Source organism: Hyaloscypha bicolor (assembly GCF_002865645.1).
Source record: "Hyaloscypha bicolor E unplaced genomic scaffold K444scaffold_182, whole genome shotgun sequence".
Classification (NCBI taxonomy): domain Eukaryota; kingdom Fungi; phylum Ascomycota; class Leotiomycetes; order Helotiales; family Hyaloscyphaceae; genus Hyaloscypha; species Hyaloscypha bicolor.
This window is the reverse complement of record NW_020194684.1, coordinates 315,800-340,664: the sequence shown is the minus strand read 5'-3', so window position 1 is coordinate 340,664 and position 24,865 is coordinate 315,800. Positions and strand designations below refer to the sequence as shown.

At 47.3% G+C, this 24,865-nt stretch overlaps 11 protein-coding genes across 11 annotated transcripts; 7 read left to right on the top strand and 4 right to left on the bottom strand.

Annotated features, from left to right (window-relative positions):
- Positions 1–171: 171 nt before the first annotated feature.
- K444DRAFT_546279 (uncharacterized protein) lies at positions 172–711 on the bottom strand (the record flags this gene model as incomplete). Its single annotated transcript, XM_024876208.1, has 1 exon — positions 172–711. A coding segment is annotated over one exon (540 nt), but the record flags the coding sequence as incomplete, so codon positions are not given.
- Positions 712–2,661: 1,950 nt separating this feature from the next.
- On the top strand, positions 2,662–4,810 carry K444DRAFT_573381 (putative feruloyl esterase B precursor). The gene is made up of 2 exons (XM_024877401.1): positions 2,662–3,319; positions 3,385–4,810. The coding sequence occupies exons 1-2, from the start codon at positions 2,983–2,985 to the stop codon at positions 4,617–4,619; spliced, it is 1,572 nt and encodes a 523-aa protein (XP_024727886.1). The 5' UTR covers positions 2,662–2,982; the 3' UTR covers positions 4,620–4,810.
- On the top strand, positions 4,658–5,608 carry K444DRAFT_620164 (uncharacterized protein). Its single transcript, XM_024881648.1, is given in 4 exon segments — positions 4,658–4,705; positions 4,724–4,917; positions 4,951–5,051; positions 5,100–5,608. The coding sequence occupies 3 exon segments, from the start codon at positions 4,851–4,853 to the stop codon at positions 5,223–5,225; spliced, it is 294 nt and encodes a 97-aa protein (XP_024727885.1). The 5' UTR covers positions 4,658–4,705; positions 4,724–4,850; the 3' UTR covers positions 5,226–5,608.
- On the top strand, positions 5,226–5,753 carry K444DRAFT_706738 (uncharacterized protein; the record flags this gene model as incomplete). The annotated part of the gene is made up of 1 exon (XM_024888143.1): positions 5,226–5,753. The coding sequence occupies exon 1, from the start codon at positions 5,397–5,399 to the stop codon at positions 5,751–5,753; it is 357 nt and encodes a 118-aa protein (XP_024727884.1). The 5' UTR covers positions 5,226–5,396.
- A 2,383-nt stretch (positions 5,754–8,136) lies between these two features.
- On the bottom strand, positions 8,137–9,459 carry K444DRAFT_620163 (uncharacterized protein). The gene is made up of 3 exons (XM_024881647.1): positions 8,778–9,459; positions 8,637–8,704; positions 8,137–8,583 (listed from the first exon to the last, which is right to left on the bottom strand). The coding sequence occupies exons 1-3, from the start codon at positions 9,424–9,426 to the stop codon at positions 8,377–8,379; spliced, it is 924 nt and encodes a 307-aa protein (XP_024727883.1). The 5' UTR covers positions 9,427–9,459; the 3' UTR covers positions 8,137–8,376.
- A 752-nt stretch (positions 9,460–10,211) lies between these two features.
- On the top strand, positions 10,212–13,822 carry K444DRAFT_636371 (uncharacterized protein; the record flags this gene model as incomplete). The annotated part of the gene is made up of 7 exons (XM_024883988.1): positions 10,212–10,334; positions 10,389–10,823; positions 10,859–11,714; positions 11,866–12,285; positions 12,339–12,575; positions 13,503–13,646; positions 13,698–13,822. The coding sequence occupies 7 exons, from the start codon at positions 10,212–10,214 to the stop codon at positions 13,820–13,822; spliced, it is 2,340 nt and encodes a 779-aa protein (XP_024727882.1).
- Positions 13,823–15,204: 1,382 nt separating this feature from the next.
- Positions 15,205–16,728, top strand: K444DRAFT_222502 (alpha/beta-hydrolase). Its single transcript, XM_024871159.1, has 3 exons — positions 15,205–15,429; positions 15,484–15,610; positions 15,659–16,728. Exons 1-3 carry the CDS (start codon positions 15,360–15,362, stop codon positions 16,539–16,541), a joined length of 1,080 nt encoding a protein of 359 aa, XP_024727881.1. The 5' UTR covers positions 15,205–15,359; the 3' UTR covers positions 16,542–16,728.
- K444DRAFT_222357 (uncharacterized protein) lies at positions 16,680–18,467 on the bottom strand. Its single transcript, XM_024871158.1, has 2 exons — positions 16,988–18,467; positions 16,680–16,823 (listed from the first exon to the last, which is right to left on the bottom strand). The coding sequence occupies exons 1-2, from the start codon at positions 18,149–18,151 to the stop codon at positions 16,818–16,820; spliced, it is 1,170 nt and encodes a 389-aa protein (XP_024727880.1). The 5' UTR covers positions 18,152–18,467; the 3' UTR covers positions 16,680–16,817.
- A 296-nt stretch (positions 18,468–18,763) lies between these two features.
- Positions 18,764–20,111, bottom strand: K444DRAFT_620157 (uncharacterized protein). The gene has a single exon (XM_024881646.1). It carries the CDS (start codon positions 19,634–19,636, stop codon positions 18,962–18,964), a length of 675 nt encoding a protein of 224 aa, XP_024727879.1. The 5' UTR covers positions 19,637–20,111; the 3' UTR covers positions 18,764–18,961.
- K444DRAFT_222318 (uncharacterized protein) lies at positions 19,820–21,287 on the top strand. Its single transcript, XM_024871157.1, has one exon. It carries the CDS (start codon positions 20,002–20,004, stop codon positions 20,962–20,964), a length of 963 nt encoding a protein of 320 aa, XP_024727878.1. The 5' UTR covers positions 19,820–20,001; the 3' UTR covers positions 20,965–21,287.
- A 961-nt stretch (positions 21,288–22,248) lies between these two features.
- On the top strand, positions 22,249–22,759 carry K444DRAFT_545728 (uncharacterized protein; the record flags this gene model as incomplete). Its single annotated transcript, XM_024876161.1, has 2 exons — positions 22,249–22,573; positions 22,665–22,759. Coding segments are annotated over 2 exons (420 nt in total), but the record flags the coding sequence as incomplete, so codon positions are not given.
- Between the last annotated feature and the right edge of the window lie 2,106 nt (positions 22,760–24,865).

Genomic DNA, 24,865 nt, shown 5'->3' with positions numbered 1-24,865 from the left:
TGCGTACACCTTAATGCAAGTGCAATTTTCTCAACCACCACTTATTTAATTACTCTATAATTACATAATCCATTCATTTAGACATATTATCGTAATTTAATGTACAGTTTGCATACCTTCGCACTCAATAACGTCCTCAAGCTTGCAAGTCAGGCAATGGGTCAAATATCTCTAATCCTCTGGCTTTACCTCCTTCCACAGCTCACGTAAAACCTCCTTCATATCTTCCTTTAACGTCGGTACACTCTCAAGCTTAGTGATCTCATGCTTTATCCATCTCCACACCTTTTTAATCGGATTTAAGTCCAGGGAAGACGGTGGCCAGTCAAACCCCTTAATCCCGTAATTTAATCTCCATAAGCGAGCAGCCCCCTTATATACCTTAGCTCCATCCTCCATAAATATAAACTTCTCCTTTTGCTCAGGGCTTAAGGAAGCATAGTGTGGTCTAATTACAGTATCAAGAACTTGCTCCTTATATGCCGTACTGCAGATCCCTCTCTTTCCCTCCTTTCTCTCCAAGAACACGAGCTCGGACTTCCAATCCCACCCAATTGCCGCCCAGACCATTACGCTTACTCTCCCACTTCTATACACAAATTGTATACACTCTCTGCAATTTTTCTCTTCCGGCCGGCGCGTTACGTAAATCTTTCCTCTCTTCCCAGTCTCAAAGGTTGCCTCATCACTCCACGCGACTGGCTTCCACTGCTCTACGGACCACTACCGATATTTCAAGGCAAATGCAAGTCTCTTGGCAGCTTGCTTTTTCGAGATAAAAGGGCGACGGCAAGCGACGCAGCGGCGATATCCAGCTGCTTTAAGAGAGCGACGAAGGGTTATAGTCTTGCATTTGAGCTTGCATTTAATTACAAGACGCGCGTAAGAGAGACGTCGATTATGCCAGCTTGCAGACGCGAACCGGATTACGCGTACTACATCTTTTGGCTTTAAGAGCTTTTGCTTTGTTGCTTTGCCCTTTCTTTGACGCCTGGAGGTAGGTGCTTTGATAATTTTCTGGAGTGAAGAGCGCGAGATGAGAGGTTTGCCATCGCGTATACCGCATAACTTCTGGATCTGGCCATAGCTTTTGCCGTCTGTGCGCCATGCCCTGATTTTAGACCGTTCAGGAGTCTTCCACTCCATTCCAGGCTGGTGCTCGCGTATAGCGGGTAACGAGAGCAGAGAATCGTCCATTTTGATATATTTGCAGAGTATATTGAGAGGTGTGGTTGAAAAATTAAGGGGTAGTCTCGCTTACATCGGGGTGTACGCAGAGCAAAGGCGCGCGCTCTTACATATGTGCAAATGGGGGACTGCTTCCAGGCACTCAGCGGAGACCCTGTTTCAAACCAAAAAACTTTATATCAATACTCTGTACCGAAGTTCCGGCATCTGAGACAGACTGCTGGTAGCCGGCAATTTCCACAACTCGTTCCATCTTCCAAATGCAGTCTAGACAGGTTTGACAACAGTCTGGGGATCCTTGTTCTGCGAACTTTAACCGATATTCGAGCTGCCAGAAACGAATTCGTGCTCCGAGATGCTGCTAAAGGGGTGTGGCACAGCGATTTACTCCCTGCTAGCCTCTTGGGTAATCGGTTTATAGTAAAATAGAAGTCAAATATCGTTACTATATAAAAGTAATGCGCGGAGTGTCTTTCACCTTATAAAACGGTCATGTAATATACTAACTTATTTTGGTAAGGAGAGAATGCCGGCTAAGCCTAAAAAACTAGTTTATAATTCTAGCTAGGGGCAAATAAGTACCCCTAAAGGCATGCTATTATAAGCCCCAAGAAAATTCCCTAAAACTCCCCTAAAGCCTGAAACCCCCACGTAATTATAATACTAAAGAATATCTTATAATATTATAAAAAAGATATAATATCGACTGCCTTATCTTTTATATAAATCCTTGAATATATTCGAATTAGTAATTTTATTTCGAATTATATTAAAACTTATATTAAAAGGAACTTATTTATATATAATATAATAAATTAAAAAAGAGTAAGCTAGTTTATTTAGTGCTTTTATTTTTGAGGATATTTAGAATTAAGTTAATAATTATATAACTAAATATATAATATATAGTTTTATATTACTTTAATACTGAAATTCTAATTAGCTAATATAAATATAAGTATTATTTTATAAGAAAATCTCGAGTTATATTAAAAAATCTAATTTATATATAAGAATTATTCAAGTTTCGAACTTATTTATTTAGAAAGCCCTTATATTATAAGCTTATATAATATAATATATACCCCTGGTATATTAGTGCAAATTTATAATATATTAGAAATTTGTATTAAGACTACTTTTTTCTTTTAATAAAAAAATTCAAGATTTTTAATAACTTTTATTATATAATACCAGACCTTAAAAAATAAAGTTTATATAGAGGTACGCCCCATAACTACGCAATGTTTGGCTTCTTGCGATTTTTGAAATTTGTGAAATTAAAGAAGTTATTACAAAACGGCCGCATCGCTGTAATAAAACCGTATCGCTGATTCGCACCAAACCCGCACGGGACGTCGGGGCTTTGGTGCAAGACCTGACGCACGACTAAGCGAAACTATTGTTTCCATCTGATCTGCGCCACAAGGACTCGGTTCCTTCACCTGAAGTCAGGACTTTCTCCGCAACCCTCATTTCGATTTTCCGTCGTGCGTGGCACTGCGCCTTATTTGTCGACCATGGGTTCAGAACGGCCAGGATCACACGTGGTAAGAGCCGCAGAGCTTTGAGTACAACTACCACCACTGGCCTCGCGGCACTGAAATTTTAGCACGATTCGTTACCAACTACAGTCGCTCTTTTACGAGTTGGTCCATCAGCTTCGTACCAACTACAGTCGCTCATTTACGAGTCGGTCCATCAGCAACAAGATACCCTCAGCATTTCTCGCCGTCTTAGTGGAATGACTCTTGATCCAATTACATTCTCAGCGTGGGTATACCTATCGTAACGATGCATTATATTCGCCTTTACACAGCCGTCTTGGCTGTGTTGACAGCTGTTCACGCCAGCTCAATCCCTCGACCTATCAGTTGTTCTAGTCTTCTAGAGGTAACAGTCAGTAGTGGTGTTCAGGTGTTGACATCTGTGGACGTCGCAGCTGGCGCCTTGAGTGTTCCGTCATATAGTGGTGGAACTATTCTCAACTCGTTTCCTCTTTGTCACCTATCAGGATCAATCAAGTACGGCGCCGACGGTCTTACACTTGCCGCCAATGGGGCCAATACTCTCACCTGGGAGCTTTATCTGCCTGTGACCGCGAATTACAATGGAAGATTCATGGTTGTCGGTATGTATCAATGATTCTTCCATATCAAATCTCATGAGGGACAAGTGACTTACATTACTAATAAGGCGATTCTGGGTACGCTGGATCTATCGACACAACGACAATGATGACGGAGTTCAACCTAGGATATGCAGTTGCTGGTAGTGACGGTGGCCATTCACTCGCAGAAACTGGGAACGCCACTTATGCCTCATTCATGACAGATGTTGCTCAACTCAAAGCCTGGATCCATAACTCTATCGCCATAACTACACCAACCGTTCGTGCTCTGGCAACTCTATATTATGCCGCGAGTCCGAAGTACAGCTACTACTACGGATGTTCAACCGGAGGAGCCCAAGGCTATGCAGTGGCATCGTTATATCCAGATCTTTTCGATGGTATCTACGCCGGAAGCCCAGGGAACTGGTACAGCCACTTGATACTCAGTTTCCTCTGGAACGCCCTGCACACCCAAGGGAATGGCTCCATGAGTCAAGACGCTTTAAACTTCATTACTACAAAAGTTTTGGCTGCCTGCGATGCGCTTGACGGTGTCAATGATAACCTCATCGAAAATCCTTCGGAGTGCAAATTCGACATCACGAGTCTCAAGTGCAAATCTGGCCAAAGCGCGACGAGCAGTGGTACGACGGTATGTTTGACCGCAGCCCAAGTTAAAGCAGCTGAAGCTGTGTATGCCGGTCCCAAAAACACCTTGACTGGAAAGGAGATCTACCCAGGATTTGCACTTGGCTCAGAGAAAGCGTGGCTGCTGCAAGAAACGACCTTGTATAAAGAGTTTTCCGAACTCATCTTGAAGGAAGTTGTCTTCAATGACTCCAACTACAACATCTCAACTTTCAACTTCGGCTCCGATGTCTCTAAGGCCGATTCCATTGCCTCGCCACTGATTGACTCGATAAACCCATCCCTCTCATCGTTCGAGGCCCGTGGAGGCAAATTGATCACAACCCAAGGCTGGGCGGACGCATACAATGCACCCACCTGGCCCATCGAATTCCTGGAACAGATCAACGCGGCACGTTTGACGGATGAGAATTCGGAATTCATTCAGGTGTACATGGTCCCTGGTGGTGGGCACTGTGGACCAACTTCTGCATATCCTCATGTCCCAGGGACGTACGACGTTCTTGATTCCCTGGTTCCATGGGTTGAGAAGGGCATTGTGCCAACACAGATGTTGAGCACAGGGGCAATAGATGGGACAAACGCCACACGGAAACTTTGTCCTTATCCGCAGAATGCCAAATATGTGAGAGGTAGCATAGACGACTGGACTTCTTACACTTGTGCATAGACAGACAAGTTGGGTGATCCGACGCCGCCCTTTGTACTTAATAGTCGGACTTGACGTCGCGCTAAAGGGGCCCTTCCCTTTAGTCGGGGAAAGCGAGTTGTCCCGGGAAAGCGAGTTGTCCCGCACCGATCCCAAAATTTTCCAATTTGTATGGAACACCCATAGTAAAAATCAATTATTTTGATCACCACTAGCCCAAATCACCCTGAAAATCAGTCAAATTCAATAGCAATGGCTCGCCTAAGTAACCTCCCCAATAATGCACTCCTCCGCGATATGCCAGAGAGAGATAAGCTCCGTGAAGCTATTTAATTCCTCAAGGCTAACCCAGAAGAGACTCCTGCGACTGCGGCACGCGCGTATTGCATACGAAATAAAGATACAGTAAAGAAAGCGTGGCAGAGAGAGAGGAAGAAGATAGGAATAGCGAGAGTATAATGGGGAGGCCAGAACAAGATCTTACGTCCTGATTAATACGAGGCATTGATTCAGTACGCGGTATCATACGCGATTAATGGAGGGAAAGGAGCTACAAAGCAAATGATATATAACTGTGCAATGTGGATGCAAACGGAGGATAATAAAATAGCTCTATCTTGGAAATAGTTCTCTCAATGGCTAAAGAGCACTCCAGAACTCCATACGATTAAGACGAAGCCTATTGCGAGCCACCGTATCGATCTCCATACCGAACAGAGCCTCCGCAATTAGTTTGAGACTGAATATCGTCCGGTATTAGAAGAAACTGGCATATGCCATGGGGATCGGATACATAATATGGACGAGAAAGGAGTACGAATTTGTATGCCTGCAGGAGAGGAAGTAGTGGTTCCAATTGGAATCAAGGAGATATATATAGGAATACCAGAAAATCGCATATCTCTTACGATAATTAAGTGCATATCTGCAGATGGCAAGGCAATTCCTCCGGTAGTAATTGTCCCTGGAATTATGATTATGGTTTCTTGGTTCCACGAAAATATGACCGGTCATGAGGTTATTACAGTCTCTCCCACAGGATATACGAACGAGGGCATTTATATGGTTTGGTTAGACCATTTTATTAAGCATAATAACTGCGGTCCTGATAAGGAATGGCATATTCTCTTGATTAACGGAGCAACTTGCCATTAAGCGGACGATTTTATCCTAAAAGCTACGTTTAATAAGATACGAATCGTCTAATTCCCCTCTTACCAAACCCACCTACTTTAATCATGCGATATTGGTGTTTTTAGGGAATGGAAACACTACTAACAGGTCAATATTATGAATGCAATTCGCTCGTACGAGCCGGAATATAACGTCCAGTGCTTCTTTCGCAATCTTCCTGGAATACGGGAGAAGACATTTACCGTTCGTACGATTAAATACGCCTTTCAGAACGCTAGAATTTGGCCTGTCAGTTTCAAAGCAGTACGGAGAAAGCTCAAGGAGTATGGTAAAAAGAGAAGGAAAGACACTGGCCTTTAATTTCTGGAGTTTGGATCTGAATCGGAAACTGAATCGGACGCAGAAAACGCAGAAAACGCACGATTTACCACGCCTGCTCCTGCTCCTGTTTACGAATACCAATTACCTACCCTTCCAAAACCTCCTTCTTCATATAACGAATGCGTTCTACGGCTCGATAATCTCAACGACAAGATTCTGGATGCTTTAAGCTCCTCCCCTCGCAAAGAGTATTCAGTCACGATTAAGGCTACCAAGAACCACCTAATGCTTGGAAGTTTACAAGAGCTGGATGCCCAGAATGCTCGCAAGGCACAGGTTAAACGTCATAAGGCTAAGCTAAACGCACGGCTTAGTTTCCAAAGGGGGGGGTGGTTAAATGCATCTGATGCTCTGGAAAAGAAGAAGATTAAAGTGAGGAATGCAGCAGAGGAGAAGCTAAAGAAGGCTAAAAGACAGCTCGCAAAGGCTAAATCAGCTGAAAAGGAAGCTCTCAAAAGAGTAGGAATCGCCGCACGAGCGGCAGAGAGAGAGGAAGAAGAGAGTGAGAGATCTGGAGGCACAAGCAAGGAAGCAAGTCCTTGGAACCGATACAATTATCCCTCCCGAGCTCCTAATACTAATTCGCGATCCCCAAACCGAACCTACGGAAAGCGAGCTTGAAGCCATTCGAATTAAGCACTAATCACTTTACGATAAGGTAGCTAAGGAGCAAGCTGAATTCGATCGTGTACAGGCCGAAGATCCCGTAATCTTTACCGATATCCCTATCGATCCTGCAATACTCGCATCTGAACAAGCTCACCGGGTAAAGGGGAACCCTCTTAGTCAATTATATATACGGGCAATATCAGAGGAGTCTAGGGGATCAGATAAGGAGGTAGAGGAGGCACGAGAGGGTATAAATGGTGGGGTTAGTGGGGAGGAGGTGGTTCTGTGTTCTTCACCACCTAGATCAGTAATATCGACTGATTCAATAGCTCAAAATGCAGATTTTATAGCATTAGAGTAATAAGAGATTATATCCTCAATTGCGTATTAATTTAAGGGTTATTTGGTTGTGTGGTACAATTCAAGTGTCTGCGATTGCATAGAAATTTTGGTGTGGTGCGGGACAACTCGCTTTCCCCGACTAAAGGGAAGGGCCCCTTTAGCGCGACGTCAAGTCCGACTATTAGTTCTTAATAGATAGATTTCATGCGTAGACATAAATCGCCACATTTGCTGCGTTACCTCTGGAGTGACTTTTACTAGGGTAGTTGGAGGAAGCTATAAAAATATAAGTATATACTTTATAATATACTAGCTTATAAGGGGCTTAGTATTCTAAATATCTTTATATATATTTCAAGTATATTTTCTTAGTAATATAGCTATATTATATATATAATTATATAACTTAAAAAATAATTAAAAGCAATAAATATAAGTAATAAAATATAAGTAATAAAATATAAGTAATAAAATATAAGTAATAAAATATAAGTAATAAAATATAAGTAATACTAGTTAAGTAATTAGATTAAAAGCTAAATTAGAATATTTATAATATTAATACTAGTATTAATATTAATTCGATATTAATTCTAAATAATAAATTTATATATAAAGGTACTCTCTTTTATAAGAGGAATTAAATAGCTAATAAGAAATAAGAAATATTAAAAAAGTCGACTTTTTTAAAGTTCTTAAAAAAATTATAAAAGTAATATTCTTAATTATAATATTATACTTACTTTTTTAACTAGTAAATTTCTAGTATTAATATAAATTAATACCAGAAATTAGATATTATTACTAAGTTTATATATAAATATTTATATTAAAACTATTTTAATTTAATATTATTTCATTATATATTTAGTATATTTTTAATATTACTTAATTAATTTATTATAATAATAATAAAGAGCTTATATTAAGTTAAAGGCTATTTACTAAATTATATATAATATAATTCTTATTATAAAATATTTAGTTATTTTCTTAATTAAATTAATTGACTTATAAGTTTAATAATAATACTAAAGTATTAATTAATTATTTTAAATTAAATTTTATAATAGTCGATTCGAATTAATATAGTATAATTCTTGCAATGCTTGACTAATACTATCTAGTATTAATAAGGTACTAATACCTTAATTATTATTGCTAAGACTATTGCTCCGGTTCAAAAGCGATATCTTAGCCTCTTGAATGTTCTTTCTTCGTCAAATACTTTTCCATTTCCTCATTTCAGGTACAACATTGCAATTACATTATTTCCGTGGTCTCAAATTCAACAGAAACAGGATAGCAGTGATTACCAGAGTCCAAGTACAGTCCTTTTCTGCCTTGGAAGAGGTGTTCCAAAATAGCGTTCCTCCTTGAAAAGTCGTAACACATGCTGGCCAGCCTTCGTAGCTCTCAATTCCTGCTGAAAAGCTCTCGCTTGGGAAGACCAGCCATTAGACGGAAATTCATGGAGTTGATAACCTTCTTCATGAGTAATGCCAAGAACGATAAATGACTAATTCAGTATTGAGCAGTGATATAGTAGCATGACATTAGATGAATACTTACAAGAGCTGCAAATGTAATATCAGCCGCGCTCAAGCAGTCTCCAGCCAGATACTTTGAGGTCTCAAGTACTAAATTTGGTTAGCCCGGTAGTGGATTTCTATCTTATGTTCAAAATTAAAAGTCGAAGAAGACAATCCTTACATTTTGATGCATGTTTGAACTCTTCGCGGCAAGTTTCCATCGCGTTCTGATATCTCTCAAGTCTTATGTCCAGCACACCCGTTATCATCCTCCCCAGGAGTGGCGAAAGCAAAAACCAGATCAACGATTGCAATATCCCTACTCTATTTTTGAACCCAACCAGGGCAAAGGGAAGCATCGCACGCCATTTATTAACTACCAAAACATCGAGGTAGAAGATATCGCGAACAGCGACACCAAGACCTTGATCGTAACGTTTCTCGAGGGTATAAATCTCCTCTTCCTTTTCTGGGCCGCAGGAGGTATAAAGGTTCACATGCTCGGGACTCGAGAATTTCTCGGAGAGGTAGACTAGGATGTCATGCGAGTCGTGGACTGATTCTCGGAGGTTCGTTCTAGAAGCATTGTAGATCGCGAGACAGGGAGTTGAGAAGGGGGAGGATCTTGTATCTCTTGGCTCGCGGTTGCAGACTCCCTGTTCCACGATTGGCTTGGTGGTTAAAATGTGGAGCCATGGTAAGAGGAGGTGATGTGTGTATGGGACGCCATAGTAGGCAAATGCCCAGCGACCCTTTTCGTTGAAATGGGAGAAGGCGATGGAGAGGAGGAGGTAGACCTGAGAACCTTCTTTTGGTGGAATCTTGGCCATGATTGAAGGCATAAGGAGAACCTCATAGCTTAGGGACAATGCTTTCAGATAAATAGATCAGATATGGCATAGCGGGTGGAAGACTCGCCGTCTTATGCCACTTGTCGAGTAAAGCACCAACCAGAGAGAAACGGCGACGCACTTTTCATTTCTGCCGGCTGCAGTCATAGCCGAGGCTCATTCTGATTTCTTTTCACATGACGTCCGTCAATGAATTCACAGCATTTGTTTCTCATGAAACATAGCACATTTTTCTGAGGCTGATAACGAGGCTCTGAGATCGTGGAACGTGTTGAGAGGGTAAGCTTTGTTGACCCTATATTTAGCGAGGCTAACCCACGCCCGCATTCAACAACTGGACATGGCTTGTGGGTAGGTCCCGATTTTTTTTATTTTTTGGAGATGATGACTTTTGAAGTCTTATTATTGTAAATGGGATAATTTCCAAATGGAACCTCAAGAACTTCACTTTTCGCTTCCAGACTGAACAGTCCCGCATTCAAGTGGCCATTCCGTCCTACAAATTGGTAAGGTGCCCAATAACCAACCCCATGCCCCGTTGTGCTTCGGTGACAGATTAGGGAAGAAGCGAATCGCTTGTCACACGAGAATTTTGTTCTTCTCACCATCACCCTTCACCTTCTCTCTTTCACAAATGTTCATCCGGAGAAAAATCGCACCAAAATAGAATCCAGCCCTCAGATTCTTGCCATACTGCTACGTCCAGCTCGGTCTCGCGATTCTAACGATCCGCAAGGAGCGAAGCCCCCAGTTCTGCCGCGAACATGTCTCAGCCATCATTTTACGTCCTCTCGGATGGGCAAAGGAAACAATATTCCTCACACGATACATCTCGGGCTGGCTTCCATCACCAAGACCTGGCCACTTTCTGCGAGGATGTAAACAGCGTAAGCTTTTCCTCACTCCCAGAACCCTTGTGAGTTGGGTCTGACTCTCATCAGGCTGCGAAGAGGGCTTTCCCAAACAGAGGACGATCACGATATGAAACAGTCGACGCCTGTCTCATACGCTGGGAAGATGATGAGCTAGGCGTTCAACAAGAACTCGATGCTCTTAATGATGTGTTACAAGGCTACGGATTCCTAACAAATGTATTTCTTATTCCGAAGCTGAATTCGCATTGGGATTTGATGCGAAAGACTCTCGATTTCATCCAGGATTGGGACAATGACAAAAACCTCTTTGTCCTATATTACGCTGGGCATGGAAGGATAAATAGCGCTCGACAGGCGGAGTGGGTGTTCGGCCAAGACCTCAATTCTCCCTTCGTGGACTGGTCGGTAATCCAGGGTCTTTTCGGGACCGCAAAATCGGACGTTTTGATTCTGCTAGACACCTGTGCTGCCGCGAGCTCAGCAAGAACAACTCAATTTGCTGTAATGGAGACCATCGCTGCTTGTGGGTTTGAGAGAAGAGCACGCCCCCTGGAGAGTACTCTATGACATACACTCTTGTTGATGTTCTTCGGGATTGGATCAACAAGCCATCTTTCTCGGCAGCATCCTTACACACCGAGATACTCTTTCGACTCAAGCTCAAGGAAAAGAAGAAGAGACGTGACGGAGTACCACTGGAATGGTGTATGACGCCTATTCACTGGATAAATGCAAAGGACTGCAAGGCAGTCGGAATCAAGATCTGTAGACGAAATGTACGGCCCCTCCCCTCGACAACTTCAGATTCGTCATCAGAAGAAGAACAGCCGTCAACATTCGTTGATGCGATGGACATAGACTTTGATGACGCAAATTCATCTTTAACTCCATTATCGTCCGTCTCTTCTACAGGATGTTGCAAGGTCCCACATGTCCTGATTACACTTCAGTTGGATGAAAATCAGTCTTTAGATACTGGACAGACGGCTCGGTGGCTGGATAGGTTGCCATTACTAGCGAAATGGGCCAAAGTCGAGGCTGTCTTTCCTAGCTATTCAACTTTGATCATAATGTCGGTGCCTCTTCCGATATGGGATATGCTGCCGGATCATCCTGCCTGTTCATTCATTGAATACGTCAATGGGCCAAGTGTTGGTTGCCCATCGAGGTCTGAGGCAAAACCCTCGGCGTTATCGTTGTCAACTCCCATGGAAGGAGACAATACGACGAGCTTCGATAGTCCAGGGACTCGTCAACTATCTATAAAGAGGATCGAATCCTCCACATTGATAGGTCAATGCTCGAAACCAGAGACACCACCGGCCGATATTGGCTCTTCGTCAAGCATCAAAGTTCCAAGAGATACCATGCGGGAGCGCGCAGCACGAGAAGGTACGCGCAAAGCAGACCAGGAGCGGAAGGAGGCATTGGAGGGGATCAGAGAGGAAGAATCATTCTCTTCAGTCCAAAGGCAGCGTAACGAAACTATGTGGCACTCCCTTGGAAAAGGTCGCTTTGCTACCAGAGTTCTCTATCAACCCAGGTAGGAATACGACGACAGTGACACCAACCGTAAAGGAACGTAAACTGAGACGTCCTCACACGCCAAGTTCAGTTTCCATGTTTACTCCCAGTTCATATCCGGATCCCAAACCGCAGAATAATGACTCCCATGGATCTCCGCTCAAAGGGCCTTCAGGCTTTGCATTCGGTGATGTTCCGATCCCGAAGCCAGTCCAGAACTCCCAGCAGCTAAGGGTAGGGGATGTGGTTAGAGTGCGTACGTTCTATTTCACTCGGTTCTGGAATATGGGACAAAGTGATTATGAAGAGATGGCAAATGCACTTTTGAAGCTAGAAGAACTAAAAGAGCTAACACACCGATCCGACTTAGCTATGTGGCTACCGCTAATTACAGCTGAGAAAAAAAAACTTGACTCTCGTGAGTCTGCTCTGACGGCAGGTAAAAAGAACATGAAATCGCCTGAGTACAGTGGTAACGAGATAATTCTCTAGCACGCATCGGTTTCGCGGCCGAAATTCTTCGTATAATTATTACACCCACCTTGCAGCAAAAACACGTACTTCCAAAGTCTGGTCTTAATGTGAAAAGGCTAGAGGAAGTGACGATGGAGGCAATGGCTAATTGGTTTAATGACGAAGAGCACCCCGAAAATGCTGAAGAGAAACTCATCGTGGAGGAAATATTCAAGGTCGCAAGAGCGGAGGAAAGATGCAGACATGGAGAACTGGGTATGCAAACCCTGGCCGAAGACTTGCCAGCAAGCTGACTGTGTTTTCCAGACCCAAGCACAATCGTTCTTACTATGTCACCAGAGGCACACCCAAACTGCCCAATTTCTGACCCTTTGTCTGATCGTGAAATAGGAGTGAAAGATGAGATTCTGCCTAGTTATTCCGTTCAAACCAGGCTCGGCAAAAATACCTAAATTTCCGGTATCGATACGTATCGATGCCAGACTCGTAAGGTATCGATAGTATCGATAGTAGTATTGATTCCCTGAACCTAATTTTCCCCTTTAATTACAATTAACTTTCGAACTACTTCTCTTATAAGAAAACTTTTGGTAGCGCAAATATTCTCCTTAATTTAGGCTTTCCATCTAGCTACTTATCTTATACTTTAGGCTAAAACTAATCTCAATGCGGCTATTTTAAGTAAAAATGAGCTTTTGAGATTTTCGTAAGGCTCGCTTATATATTTAGTGCCTTGATAAGAAATATGAATACGGGGCTTAATTTTCCGAATATGAGAGGTATTTTAAATTTAAGATATTATTAAATTTTATTAATAATAGTAAATAAATTTTTTAATAGAAAGACTAGAAATTAAAGGAATTATATATGAATATGTGATAATTTTTAGGGGTAAGAATTAATAAGGTATTAATACGTATCGATTCTTACGATACCTGAAAAATACCTAATACTATTAATACCGGTATCGATGCCTCAGGTATTTTTGCCGAGCCTGGTTCAAACCATAGCTCCTCTGCCGCCAAAGCCAGTGGAGGTTCTAATTGCAGTCCGTAAGTGACCTTTTTATTGATATGTTGTATGCGTTTGATTGTATCGACAGAAAAAGGGAGTGATCCCTAAGTTAAATATTTAATTGTTTTGTAAGCGAGAGGAAGGCAGTTAGTTACTTATTGGATATAGATGATTTCTTGGCACGAAGCTCCGACGAATTGACCTTATCGAAAGGGGATCTCATCGAGCTGATTGAAAGGGATGATAACTTTGGCGACAGATGGTACTTGGGACGAAGTTTAAAAAATGGAATTAGTGGTCTTTTCCCGGAAGGTTGGTGCCCAATAAGTCTTCTTTCTAAGTTTGTATACTGAAACTTGGCAGTATATACGAGGTCTACGACCCGCGAGCCCCCTTCATACCAACCAAAGCTCAACCGCGAACCGATATTGCAGGAATCACCTATAAAAAAGGCCACCCCAGAATCCGGTCAGGCAGCAACTAACTAGCTTGGCAATGGACAGACATGAGCATGGCAAAAGACAGAGAATGCATTTTAGGGCTTAGAAGGAAGAAAACTTGGCCGTGTTAATGAAACTTTCCCTTCATTCGAGGTGTTTCTTCTCCAAATTATAGTTGCCCAATGGATACAATTCAATACTTATCTTGACATATTCTCCACATGTGGCCTCAGAAATGCTGGCACCACATGCAAAACATCCCCGGACCCATGTTTGACTCGATCAAAAACACCCAGCCTCGAAGTGATCCCATTCTCTTGCAGCTGCAGTTCCTTCAATGCATCCAATCTTCCTATTCTTGGTCTTCCTAGCTCTGAATTATTCTGCATCGACGAAATCCCTTTCTCTTTTGCAAACTCTTCCTTCTTGCCCCTCTAACTATTTCCAAAACTCATCGCCTCCATGAATCTTCACCGTCAACAACAAACTGTATCGCCAATTCCTAATGAGCTCTGCTACCGCAATTACTTGGAGGCTGAGATCTGGATTCAGGTGCTCGGGTGGCATGTAGAGGGAATATGAGATCCGAGGGTCGGCTTTGAGTGCTTTGAAAGGGGTATTGCCAACAAACATAGCACCTTTCAAGTGCTGATGTGTGACATTAGCTGTGGATATGAAGCGGGGGAGGTCAATGATGATATACTCTCCCCTCTCGGATGTAAGATAGTAAGATTCAAGTAAATGAATGATTTCAAAAAGGGTAGAATAAATTCGCAATTAGTAATGAATATCGAGATGTCAGTGGACTTCCACGGAATAAAGCGTGTTACACAGATCGCGGCATAGAGTGACGGGATTACAGGGCATTTGTGTTTCCAGTCTACTATTTGCGCTGCTTCTACGAGAATTAAATACTAAATACCTCTATATTTTGGGCCATTACTATAAAGTTCGCTATAAGCCACAAGTAAGGGGTATTACTTTTTAAGGCATATTCTCTATAATTATCGGGGCAGGTCCGCGAAGGAGCCCCATGGCTACTCCTATTGCAGCATCCGAGCGCTATAATTATCCCGCTAGCGACACTATACCCTTAAAGATCTTTCCAAAACCTTATTAATATCTCATAGCTTGAATTCAGGGCATAAGGCATATTGTTGCAGGGCTTATAGTGGGCTCGACCTCTCGACTTACATATTGCTGTGCCCTGAGAACCCTGAAAGTGCCGAAATGCCTTGTAATCCCGCAACTTTATGCGGCATAAGCTTAACCAATTTTGGTTTAGTGTCTCGCCGAAGTGAAGTAGATCTTTCACTCGGGATCATCTTATATTTTGATCATTTATATTCAAGAGGATATTGGTATCTTCGAATTCGACGAGGCTGGGGTGAAACGGGGATAAGAGGTCAGAAGTCAGGGCGGGATTATATGGGCAATGCCCGGTGTTCGGGCGCCACTTGGCGGCCTCGGCTCCTGAGACGGCAATTCAACCTCCAACCTCAAATCTCCCCAAGACTTCCACCTACGTGCCTGTACAACACATTCGTACATTTGACAGCAGGTCGTCCCTAACTATTTGGCAGGCATGGCATCAGAAGGCATAAAACTGTCTCTGTCAGAGAAGGTGGGGGGCTTCTGGATTCTGTGGGTTACCGGTATGTGATATCGATGCCTTCAGGCAGAAGACGCAATCACTGACATACCAGCAGCATTCTGGGCAGCATATACAGCTCTTCGGCATCTAGTTCTACCCCCGTCAGATTCCCCAGGTGTAGCACGAAGTGTATACGCTCTAGTCCTGAGAAATGTCATGATTCTCTCCCCACGACAACGAAAGTGAGTCAGATCCTTCCGCTAAGCCTATTCCTCGCTCATGCAACCCAGGGGCATGCTCGGAGAAGATAAAACAGGCGAAGTAATTAAGACGTACTGCACACAGCACAGTCTCAAGCACGTGGTCTACCCCCTACCAAAAGGAGCAAAGCTGCATTGGGTTGGCACTCAACCATCGAATGGCTGCAAGGCCATCCTTTACTTCCATGGCGGGGGCTATAATATCGCCATAAACCCTGGCCATCTATCCTTTTCCTTAAAATGTGCTGCGAATGCAAAAGCTTCACTGGCTTTACTCGAATACACACTCGCACCGGCCGAGCATTATCCAACGCAACTCCATCAAGCAATTGAAGCACTCCGGAAAGTATTAACGATCACACCTCCGTCCCGCATTACCATTGGCGGGGACTCAGCAGGCGGCCATCTTTCAGTGGGTCTGCTTTCACATCTCATGCATCCCACAACGGACATCGAACCCATCACACTCTCTGAGAAATTGGCTGGAATATGCCTTATCTGCCCCTTCCTGAGTTTCGATTTTGAGAAGAGGAGTTATGTTTACAACGCCAAAAGGGACTACCTCCAACTCGCACATATAGAAGAGTTCAACGGTAACTTCAAACCTGAGGGGTTGTCAGATGTGGATGCAATCAAAGATCCGGCGCTGTCTCCGCTTGATGCTCCAAAAGGGTGGTGGAAGCGTGCGCCGGTAGAGAGAATTCTGTTGACTGCCGGGGTTTGGGAAGTGTTTCTAGACGACATTGTTGCATTCTCTGGGAGATTGAAGGAAGAGGCTGAGCCGGGAACGAAGGTTGATTTTGTCATTGGAGCAAAAGAGGTTCATGCTGCTTGTATTGTGGATATTGCGATTGGGTTGGAGGAGGGTGACTCTGCAAAAGCAATTTTGGCCTGGATGAGCAATGATAACTAGAACATTTGAAAAAATGTACAAAGGCACTTTATGATCTTAAAGTAGAGGACCAGTAGTCGAAATTAGCCCATCCCATGCAGCCCACAAACTCCGACAAACCATGTCCCAGGGAGTAAGCAATCTGGTACCGCACTCTCCCTATCAAGCGCCCCTTCTCAAATCAAGGCCACCACAGCTTCAAAGCAGCCCGAATCTCACCACCTAGCGAACTCAGCCGCAAGCCCCACGCCAGGCCACAAAAAATACAGCGCATCAATAGCTTTGCACAAGCACCAATCAACTCTACACCACTAACAATAAGCAACCATCTCTTCAAACTCGCCACCTCGCGCAGCGGCTCCACCTAAATGTAAAAGCAAGAAGTCAGGAAAGGCTTACATGTCCAATCCAAACAACGAGTCGTCGCCCGGGGTGCCTCCGTACCAAGTGAAGTCCTTGTTGCTTACTGGGTCTTCGGCGACTTTGCGCCGCTCGATGAAGATGACTTTCACTTTCCTCCTCTCTTCTCCGTCCATGTCTTGTTGCAATTCGGTGTTGAACGCGGCTTCCAATTCCCCACAAAACCTGATCTTCTCTTCCCGCTCAACGTCCTCATCCTCAACTTCAATCTCCACCCATCTCAACTGCCTCATGTTCAATAACCCCTCTTTCACCCACCCAGCCTTGACATCCAGCACCCCGCTCGCTTTCTCCTCCCCCTCATCTCCAGCTTGACCGTGCTCGCCATTCCACCCTCCACTCCCATCAACCAACCTACCCTTCTCACCCCCCACAGCGCCCTTGAGCCCCAACCTCAGCCCCCAGGCCCCCTTCCACAGCGAGCAAAGCTCCCACCACTCTCCGCGTTCCGCAACGCCTACTGACGCGCCAATCTTCCCCGTGCCATCAACCTTCAGATCCCTGCCAAGGACCTCAACACCCACATACCGCATCCCATCACTCTGCCACGGGCGCAGACTCCTCGTGAACTGCCGGGCCGCATAAACACCGCTCCAGAACCAATTGATGAACGTAAACGTATTCCGCTCCCACGGCACCATCTTGCATTCCCCGTACACCTGTTTGCAAGACACAAGTAACGCGGTCGGGATCTTGCCCTGCACCCTGGTTTGGCGCGGTGAGGTGAGGCTCGTGGGGGCGGAGATGGGGTAGAGCGCGTTTATTTCCTGCGCGGAGGAGGACGAGGGCGCGAGGCGCGTGATGAGCGTCCTGACCTCCGTCTCCCGCTCTCGTTCACCGTTTGACGTAGGGGCGAGGCGCGTGGTGTGGAATTCCTCCGTGCTCATTCCGGAGAAGGTCGTTGGTGGATCGAGAGGAGCGAGGTGGGCGTGGTGGACTGGGTGGGCGAGGAGGACGTAGGAGTAGATCTGGAGGCGGAGTTCCAAGGGGATGGTTAAGAATGGTGATTTTGAAGTTGAGCCGGGGAGGGCGGGGATAGGAGAAAGCGGTGTGATGGGAGAGGTGATGTCGGGCATTGAGACGGCTGTTGGGTTTGGTGGTGTTGGGAAGTAGGGGAAGCCGAAGTTTGGGGGCGAGGTGGGGATGCGTGGTGGTTGTGCTGGGTTGGAGCGGGAGGTATAGCGGGGCGGAAATGTAAAGTCTGGGGGCATTCTGGCTGAGGTGGTTATTGAAGCCACTGTGAGATGTGATGGCTTTTTGATAGATATCGAAAGACGCGAAACCTGGGAAAGGGGTCCAGGAGGTCACGTGGCCGATCGGGATGTTCGGACGAAACAGATCGAAAATTAATCAATCAACTTTCAAATCAATAAACAGGAAATGCACATAGATAACTTTGCAATAGAGGAAACAAGGAGAGAGAAAGGCGGGACAGTGTGTCAGATGTTTTTATGCTCAGCTTACTGCCAGTGCTGACTGTTGCGGTCGGCCAATCTAGCCACTTTCAGCCGCACTCAAACCAAGCCAAGATCTGACCTGAGGTCAGCTCCTCATAGAAATTGCCCAATTGCAGTTAACCCCGCTCAAACTTTGCCGTCTCCAGTCTCAGTCCCAAGGAGCCACGATCAGTAAATGGCTGGTGTGGCTGCATTTTTTGGCGTCTCTGATTGATGAACTTTAATAGCCCTTTGGGTGGTGTTTCCCGGCAGCGGGGTATCCCTTGCCAATGTGGCAGACCTTCGGTGATCTCCGCAGCAGAAGGCATGAGCCAGAACAGGTAACATTTCCTTCGTGGGGGTCAACTCAGTCATCGGGCCAGGCGCAGATGGGGTGTTAGTGCCAGCTGAGAAGACATGTACTGTGCGTGATATCTGACCCAACTATTCCTTTTTCGACCAGTAATCAATCGACTCTGCTGGGTTGGCTAAGGGTTGGCTGACTGTGCTGATCGGAAGTTGGACTGACTCTACATTCCATGTATTTTGGTGGCTTCAAAACCCGGCCATAAGCCTGACATCCAATCACCGGCGTACGGGCCCCAAATCAGCCCCACTCGTCGCGAACCTCAGTATATCTTCAACGGTCCGAGCCTTGCCGTTGGGATCCTTCTTGACCTCGCTCATGCCGAACTCTACTTGTCCCATGCTTGATCGCCGTGCACTTGTGACCTGAACTCCAGCATCCTCCATTTCCTCGTCTTCGTCCTCGTCCTCGTCCTCTTCTTCACTTTCAGATTCCTCCAACTTCCTCCTCAGCCCGGTCCTGACGTTCTCAATGCCCATCTCCCTCTCAGCAACCGTGTAGTTATCTCCCGCCTCTTCCTGGGCATAGCTGGATATCCGCTCGCTGCTCCAGTCCTTGGCCCAGCTCAACAGCGCCGCTTCTGTGTCCCCGGCATTGAGGTCGGCTTGGATATCACGTCCCTCCTCCACCCACGTCTCCACGTGGGGCTCCAGCTTCTTCCGCAGCAGCTGCACCAGCCAACCCTCTTGTGTGCGGCCGGGGTAGTTGGTGGACGGGTAGACAACCGTCTTGCTGAGGAGTTCGGCGTGGTTGTTGAGGTGGGCGGTAAGGGCGACCACGTTGCTGGCAAGGATTGAGGCAGAGTTTTGGAGTGACGACCTGCATGAACACGCCGCATTAGCATTGGTGATACGCACGGGAGATGGGTGAGACCGCAAGTGCCGACGGACCATTGCGGGAGAGGACTGCTTCGCAGGACGTCGCCCTTGAGGGATGCGATGCTGTTGGAGAGCTGGTAGAGCCGCTGCCGTGCCTGCTCGAGGGCCTTGAGATCCTCCTGGCTCAGCGTCGCCTGCGCCATGGTTGCGCCGATCACAGCTCGTGAATGCGGGCTGGCGGGACAGAGGGGGGAGAGGTTGTGGTCTTGGCGGTGTGATGCGGGGGTTAGCGGTGTGATGTTTGATGTTTGGTGTTTTGGTGCCTGGTTTCTGGTGTCTGGCGTCTGGCCTGGTGTCTGGCGTCCGATGTGAGATGTCTGATGTTTGAAGAGGAAACGGGATGATATTTTTGGAGCGTGAGCTTCAAGGCAGTGCATTGCATGGTCGCGTGGAATTTAAGGTTGCTGGCCAGGGCGGGCTGGTCGCGGCCGCGGCCCGAGCCCAGGCATCCCCCAACCTCCCGTTTTACGTTTTACGTGCAACTATTCACAACGACACTCCCTTTCCCCAACTTCCCCAATACACACACTCTCACTCACACGCGCACACACACGCACTCACATCACTGTCCTTCTCATGGAAGAACCAGTGCGCTGGGCCCATTGCTTTTGCCATCCCCTCAAGTCGAGGGGTCCACTGCCCGCTTTGAGCTGTGCCCGGGGGTATCAAGCCGCCAAGTTGCTGTGATAGGCCCTGGGTGGCGCAGCAAGTCACAAAGTGATAGATGGGCCTGGCGTCCACAGGTCCACACGACGCCACGCCGACGCCCTCCCCCTTTCCTTGGAACTCGACGGTCCTGTTGCTGCCCTGCCCTCCAAATAGCGCTCTTTTCCTGCTCCGCTTCTCCAGTCTCACTCGCGGGGGGAACAGCTTCCCAGCTTCCGGCGTGTTTGGCCCCCATCCCATCTCCCATCCATGTCCCATCATGTCCCATGTCCCGGTTCGCTCCCTGTTCTGGTGGTTCGTTCCCAGTCTCTCTACCGCGCTCAGGGCGCCATCCGCTGCGAGTGCCTGCGGTCGTCCAGTGCCTCCGAACCCCCGAACAACCTCTCAAATCTTTGGCTGCTCACTGCCCGCGCTTGATCTCGAACCAGACCCATCCTATTCCCTTGTGTTACCTCTGCCGCGGCTTGGACTCAGTTACCCGTTGCTGTCACATCCTCGTCCCTGCAGAAGCTCCCGGGAGATGCGTGATGGAGGTATTTGGGCTCGGTCGACCTGCAGCAAATACCGATGTGACCCTCTGTTGCCGATCTCTCGGACGCTTTCTTCAGCGGCTAGCACACTGGATACTACCCAATGCAGCAAGACTGCAGGTTCTTCACAATATTCTGTCAGTCTGAGAAGTGATATCTCTCTGCACAGCACAGAGACGAGGACACCAACACCGCAGGCAAGCTGGGCGCAAGCAAGCAGGCAAGCAAGCAGGCAAGCAAGCAAGGCTGTCCTAACGCCCTCATGGCAATCTCCCCCATCTCACCGCCAAATAGGGCCGGATAGGCTTTTCAAGCTCTTCTGGGCGTGAAGTCGCGACCGACCCGAGTCATTCGAGTGGCGCTAAACTGCCCTCGAAACGGCGTACATCGGCCTCACATACCGGCTTGAGATCCCGGAGCCAGGGCCTGCTGCGGGATCGAAAGTGCTTCCGCGGATGCATATCACGAGGCAGATCTTTGGAATTCCCGCTTCACTTCGGCGGCGGCGGCGGCGCACTCTCGTCCTGGAAATTCAAGTCCATGTTGGCGGACTCCTTATGTTGGTCCTGGGTGTCTATATATGGACGTTCGTCACTTTTCTTTGGCTGCCACGTGTCGTGCCGCAATATACATCACCGGAGAATAATATCTTACTTAATACGTCCTTGCTATTTATTCTTGCTAATACATGACAAAACTGCAGCCTTCATCCCTCACCGTCGTCTCACCGAGTCGCGTGCTACCAGCTCCGCCTCCACTTGCTTCTTCGATCCTCAGTACCGTGTGCTAGTTGGCTGCCGGTGTTCAGTTCGCTCGGCGGCTTGAAGATGGTCGAGAGGAGTGAATTCTCCTCGATCTTTTGTCAAACTTCCTGCAGCCGTGGTTTGGAGTGTGAATTGAAGTCGATACAATGCAGTCCTCAATCTATAATACTTCCTCCCCGTCACCTCGCCACCACTCATCTCCAACCACCAGAAGATCCAGACCTCAACAGTCAAGATCTCGTACAGCATCACGGGGAGAGTCAATTCCAACATCCTCGGACGTAGTATCAAACCCGTTCCTTCGACGAAAGATGGCAAATGACGAAGTCCCCAACGGATCGAATGGGAGGGAGGTTTCTAACGGAACCAAGTCATCGAGCTCTGAAGTCGACAAGATTCAGCGCAACAGCCTTTACATCACGTTCAACGCTCCACAGGTTGACGACTACGTATGTAATCTCACCTAATTGATTTCTGTTACACAGTTTCCCTTTCTTCAACAGTGGGGGAGGTTCCCTCGAACAGAGAGGTTACCTTCTCCCCTTCACCTTCACCTACATTGCCACATTTTCTCCACTTTGCTAACGTTCACCAGCACCGCGGTCTCTTCCTCACTCACCCGCCACTCCACACCCTCACTGAGTCAGACACCTCCTTCAACTTCAGCGGAACCCTCTTCCACGCCGCCTATGCGTCCTCAACCTGGAACCTCGACCAACGTCCCGTCCGCGACGTCTCCACCTCTCACTCACTGGTCCTCCTCTACCGCCTCGGCACCCTAGACCCCTCGCTCGCACCCATCGCGGACCAATTCTCCCGCATCCGAGCAATCCTGGCGTCGGTACCGCTGGGGAAGGAAGCCAGGGAGAGGGAGCTGGGCCCGAAGAAGGGGAATGCAGTCTTGGGTGGTTATGACTGCGTTATCTGGACGACAGATGCGGTTGCCGCGCTTCTGAGGGAAGGGGTTGTGGATTTTGGGGGTCGGAGTGTTGGTATGGCCCCCGTTTGCCTTTCTCTCACGTCCCCATCCCCACGCATTCCTGCACTCATATCTGCACAAATTCTGAGAAACACCTTTTGCAGACGAAGTCATAGCCGAAGCACGCTCCCTCGCCGGCCCTGCCGACGCAAAATCCATGGTCGGCGTCGACTTCGGCGGCCTCAGGGTCGTCAATTAACTGCTCCCTTCCCCCTCGTCCCCCCTTTGCTTATGTTTCCATGAGACTCGGGACTTGAATTTACGTTTCCTCAAACTGAGCTGGGAATTGGGTTAATTGCCGGCATGCAAACACCGTTTAGAGTGCGATGACATTTGAGTGCATGCATGCATAGCGGGCGGTGCGCTTCACTTCCTTCCTTGAATGTCGTTTCGGGACAGGCTTTCTGATTTTACAAAACACACACACAGACCAGACTGTACTTCTGCCCCCCTTCTCCTTTTCCTTTTCCTTTTCCGTTTCCCTTTTACCTTCCTTTTCCTATTGCGCTTGGGGAAGTTTTCACTGCGAACGGCAGCATGGATTGGAAGGCATGGAAATTTCTTGCTGTGTCAGTCAGATCGAGGGAGCGTTGCTTTGGCGTGGCGTTTAGCAATTACAATGGGTGGGGGGATTCACAATCCACTGCGTTCGTTGCCACTTCCCACACCAAATCCCTCCTTCTCTTCTCCCCCCTCTCTTCCGGATTTTTCTCATCCACTTTTTTCCCCCTTCCGACGTACAGCACAGAGTGAGGAAGGAAACCGGCCGAGTTTCGACGAAACCAGCGAACTGCAGCACTCACTCCTCCAGAGCACAGCCCCGAGCCCCGCCTGCCTGCCATCCCTCCCTTCCAACGGCCCCCTCGTATCGCCACCCCTTGCCCCGAGACCGCACATGCCCAGAAGCTCGACCGAGTGATGTCACGCAGGGCTGAGCCGGGTCCGCTGCCACGCGGAAAAGGTTTTTTCTGGAAGGTTTGCCCCCCCTCCCCAAGCCAAGGGAGGGCCCGTTTTCCGTGTCGGTGCGGAAAAGGTGGGGTTGCGTTGAAACTCTCTTTTTTTTTCGTTTGGCGGCAAGGGGCCGCCCGTTCGTCGCGTGCTGGAGTTGATGGGCGCGGGGAGCCCGGGAGCAGCCCGGGCCAGTGCTTGGCCCCCTGGCGCTGGGCACCGCGCTGCGTGGCCGGCTGGGGTCTGCTGCGGGAGCGTGCGAATGCGGCAAGAGCGGGGCGCTGTGACCACACCTACGGGTCGGGTCGACTCGGCGGGCGAGGCAGTGTGCTATATATCTACTGTGATATATGGAGCCTTGGCGGTGGGAAGCAGTGGGATGGGATAGGATGGGATAGGATGGGATGGGATGGGATGGGATCTGGGTTCCTTTCTTCCTTGCAGCAGTGACTGGTCAGGTGAGTTGTATCCGCTATCTCAATCCCCAGCTATAACAACCAACTCCCCTATCTGCCTCTATTAATTCCGTTCCACTGGCTGTCATGGAATCCCAAGAGCTGCGAGAGTGCTGAGGAAGAAAGTCGGCTGTCGTCAGTGGCGGTGGCGGGGTTGTAGGTTTCTTCTTTCCTTTATGAATGGGTGTTGGGATTGGAGGCGAGGGGGGGCGAGGAGTGCTGGATAAGCAAAGGGACCGACCGACCGACAGAACCGACGGGGCTGAAGAAGAAGAAGGGAACGAAGAAGGTTGGCTGCATGAATGCATGCGTGCCGGGCGGGAATCGTGTTACCGGATTCACTTTCTTCTGCATTGCAGTCGTGCCCTTGACTCGGGTTCTGCTTACTGTAGATTTTGCCGGGGGGTGGGCCCCTTTGGGAAAAGTGGGGAGGGTGTTGATGGGATGATTTTTGGCAACGAGCGGTAGACGGACTGGACTTGGATTATTACGCGGAGACATTTATCCGAGGGGGAAATGGATAAGTTACTTTGCCTATTTGTTTTCCTGTTTTGTTTCAAAGTTTGAATTTGATTCTTTTTGCAGCGAGTTTTGTGCTGGGAGTGTCTAGGCTGTTACACGGCCTCTCTCCATCATCCGGATTCCTCAGTTGAGCTCTCTCTGCATCTCACTTACTCCCCTCGCAGAGAGATCGGATTCCGTCCCGGGATATGTATGTACCATCCCTAACCGCCTCAAGCCATGATACCGAGCTCCCAAGCCTATCAGAGCCACAGAACCTGCCGCATGTCTCGTTGACTTGTCCTCGCGCCCGCTCCCAACATTCAACCCAGCGCCGGCCCACCCCGTCCCCCATTCCAAGCCTCAACCCCACAGCCCCCCTGATCACCCTCCAAAAACAA